Source organism: Lycium barbarum, chromosome 4 (genome assembly GCF_019175385.1).
Source record: "Lycium barbarum isolate Lr01 chromosome 4, ASM1917538v2, whole genome shotgun sequence".
Classification (NCBI taxonomy): domain Eukaryota; kingdom Viridiplantae; phylum Streptophyta; class Magnoliopsida; order Solanales; family Solanaceae; genus Lycium; species Lycium barbarum.
In genome coordinates, this window is record NC_083340.1 from 460,492 (window position 1) to 464,277 (window position 3,786).

Below are 3,786 nucleotides of genomic sequence, written 5' to 3' on the forward strand. Positions count from 1 at the left end.
AATTCTTAGCATCCTTTATTTGCTTTCTTATTGTTACTGTTATTTGCTAAATTCTGGACGACCCGAGTTCCAGATCTTAACACTGACACACCATGATTGGAACCATATAGCAAAGAATAGTGAGAAACGTGGTAATCATGAGAAATGAGAATAATTAATTATCCCGACTTAGTCGTCCCCTAGTACTTATCCATAATTCAAATGAAACACGTTATCATTAAATCATGTCATGCAGCAGCCATTTTTGGAGAATATAAGATCCCTGACGAATAATAAATTAAGGAGGGAGCTATAGGAATATGTAAGAAAGAATTACCAAACAAAAAGTGGTAGTGAAAGACTCATTCTTCACCATGATCCACCATCCAACATAGACGGAGCCAAAATTTTAACATTAGGGTTTTCGAATTTTTAAATGACGACTTCAAGTGATAATAACATAATACTAAACCTAATATTTATGTACATCACATGAATTTCTTAACACAAATACACTATTTGAACAAAAGATACTATGGGTTCACCAAACTCGTATCCGGACTTCTAGCTCCACCTCTACTATCCAATTATGAACTCCGTTTAAATTTTCAAGGAAAGATACCAAAAATGTTGTATGAAAAGTCCTAACGATCGAAAAACTACGTGTGTTTTTCATTTAAGTTATACTCTTCATAAATATTATCAATACTAGTACTAGTGTTTACAATTTGAATCATGTTATGATTTGCAATGCAAACCAAAACCGTGATTATGGAATTACTCAGTGTAAGATATACTACTACTCCTAATCTCCTATATGTTTAAGGCTAAATTGCCAGATAAGCTTGAGTAACCAAAAACTTTGACAGCATATATATGTATATACTAGTACTTGTTTATGCTGAGTCCAGCTTATTCTTGCAAAATAATTTTACACAATTACGTAATAAAGTTATTTATATACTTAACTTTGCCATATAATCTCAACTAAAAAGTTACGGTAAATAAATAAAATTCTTGACAAACTTTACGCTTTCAACCTCTAATTGGATGGGTTAGGAAGAAAGTGAATCATATCTCAAAAGAAAGCGCTTCTCATAGATTATTTGAACTTTGTCAACTTTACAAGAAATACTACTCAATTCATCCCAATTTTGTGTGAATGTGTTTAACTAGGCACTGAATTTAAGAATAAAAAGAAGATTTTTGAACTTGTGGTCTATAATAAGTCATATATATATATATATATATATATATATGTATGTATGACTATAAATTATATCATTAAGGTAAAATGAGAAGCTTAAAGTTAAATTATTACTAAATATAAAAATATATCATTCTCTTTTGACCAAGTAAAAAAGAAAAAATATCACTTAAATTAGGACAAATGAATAAGTAATATTTTAGTGGGCTAGCTAGTAAAGTAAGAAGGTTGGGCTTGTGTACACGAGAAATGGGCCTGAAGGCTAAGTGGTTAAATACTTTTCTTTTTTGCGCCGAATGGCCTTGAAAGGCACTGGTCTTTTAAAAAAATCGTAAGACAGAGTTTTGGATTCGCCGGGCAGATTTTTGGATTAGTTTGAACCTTATAAGGTAGAGTTTGAGCAAAAGTCCGCCTTAAGGCCTAATTTTGGGTAAAAGTTGCCTGAATAGGCTTAATTTTACTACAAACCTCTGCCTTGCAATTTTTATTTTTATTTTTAACTTAGCCGGGATTCAAAACCAGAATCTCGGGGTATTAGGCGAAGGAAAAAAATTAAATACCAAAAATTTGAGGGACAAAAATTAAAGACCAGTGCCTTTGAAGGGAAATCGTGCAAATGACAAGTCGTATTTTGAGAAAACATACTGAAACTGAATCACTCTCTAAATTGGTGGGTTTTCTAATCTAGAATCTACTGAATAAAGAGGAAGAAGAAGCACAACAAATTAAATATGGTAAAACCTTTGCATGTATATATTGAACCAACTTTTGCTACATGCGAGGGTTTGTCAACTCCAAGAGATACTTGATCTAAAAACAGTCGAGAACTAAAGAAGAAGAAGATAAAGTATTAACTCTTTCAGAGTTCTCAATCTTGATTGAACTTAATATGATAGAATTACCTTAACAACCATTGAAAAAGAAAAGAACGTACACATGCACTTGAACAAGGTGTACCAAGGAACACGAGGTCCTCAACTTTAATTGTAAGCAACACTTAATTTTGTGAGTATAGCGGATTTAAGGTCTTCCTCATTAGCCACATTATCAGGAATCCTAATCACAACATCTTGTAGCATCATGTCCTTGATACTTGAAACACTTGCCCGGTGAATTTGAAACTCCAACTCTCGCAGCACGTTCATCAATCTCGCACACGGGTAGTTCACATCAGGTGAGCGGACCCGAACCACAGCTTCTACTCCAATAATCTTGACCTCGACTTCCATTCCATATGCCCCATCGCACCAATTGAACGATGAATTGATATTATTCGCACGATCAACTACAGCAGACGATACGCTTTGAGATTCGTACATCTCCATAACATTATTAACATAATTTCTGCTAGGTTTCTGGTACTGAGTTTTATTATTAGACTCTAATTCTTGAACTTTGGCCTTGAGCTCATTAATATAAGCAACTGCATCAGCTAGCAAAGAAGCTCTATCCATTTTCGACACCTTAGGGACCACGCTCCTTAGAGCGTAGAACCGATGATTCAGCTTTTCCCTTCTCTGTCTCTCAGCTTCAACATGATTTTTCGCCATTGTTATGTTGCTGGAACTGGATTTTCGTCCTCGTTTATTAGGTGAATTAGTATTGTTGATAGCCGAGGACTCATTATCAAAGTCCGAATTTCCAGAATCGGATGATTTGTTGCCTATAATTATTTCTTGATTATTTTTTGTATCCATTTCTTCCGATTTCTGAATATGATTTCCCAAAGGAACAAAATTGAAACTAGAAAGACTATTATTTGGCGGGGGACTATTTTTATTGCTGCATCCAAATATAGACCTAGTTAATTGAATTAATTCCCAATTTTCTTGAATAATTTCACAAGATCCCAATTCGACAACACCATGAGGAGTAGAAATACAAACTAGAGTCCCAATTCCATGCAAGTGAGCTTGTTTAGCTCTCTCATAGTTGTAAAGTTGCAACTCGTAATAATTGTTGAGCCAAACGCACGAACCGGAATTATAAGTGTTTACGATGAGGTCATCATCGGACACGAAACATTCCTGTGCTGACACCGCATAAAACATGTCCGTATCCATACGGACTTTGGCCGAAGCCGAGTCTTTGGCACCACGCAAATGGCCGTCTCCCCACGAGAAAACAAGACGGCCATTAGCGTCTTTTGACGCTTGCCAGAAAATAGCATAAACCCACCATTCTTGACGGCTATGGATTATATACTGAAGGCGTTTTTGAAGTGTATTAAGTAGTGAAGGTGGAGAAGAAGAAGAAATTGTTGAGGTAATGTCTTGCATTATTCAATATCTTACTGAAGTTTTAATATTCCGGGAGATGAACGAATGTTACTGAAAGTGTTGAGATAATGTCAGACTAACAAAGTATTGGGACTTTTATACATAAGAAAATAATAATATTTGGTGTCATTTTACACGTGGTGTTTATAGACTTCTATTTTTACAAACAACTTACGATTGACTGAAAACAGAGGTAAGAGTGACAAGTGTGAAATGATTGAGTTCATACATGGTCATGGTGGACCTCAAGAATGGACGGTTCAATAACCTTAAAGTCTTCTGATTGTCCATTTTTATCTCAAATACCGCTAAAAATCTTAC

General features: G+C 34.8%; 1 protein-coding gene across 1 annotated transcript; it reads right to left on the reverse strand.

Moving 5' to 3' along the window:
- Positions 1–2,034: 2,034 nt before the first annotated feature.
- LOC132638036 (transcription factor MYC2-like) lies at positions 2,035–3,516 on the reverse strand. Its single transcript, XM_060355029.1, has one exon. The coding sequence runs from the start codon at positions 3,463–3,465 to the stop codon at positions 2,167–2,169; it is 1,299 nt and encodes a 432-aa protein (XP_060211012.1). The 5' UTR covers positions 3,466–3,516; the 3' UTR covers positions 2,035–2,166.
- Between the last annotated feature and the right edge of the window lie 270 nt (positions 3,517–3,786).

Excerpts from the sequence above, each read along its gene's own strand:
- LOC132638036 (XM_060355029.1), bottom strand. The coding sequence starts at position 3,465 with ATGCAAGACATTACCTCAACAATTTCTTCTTCTTCTCCACCTTCACTA.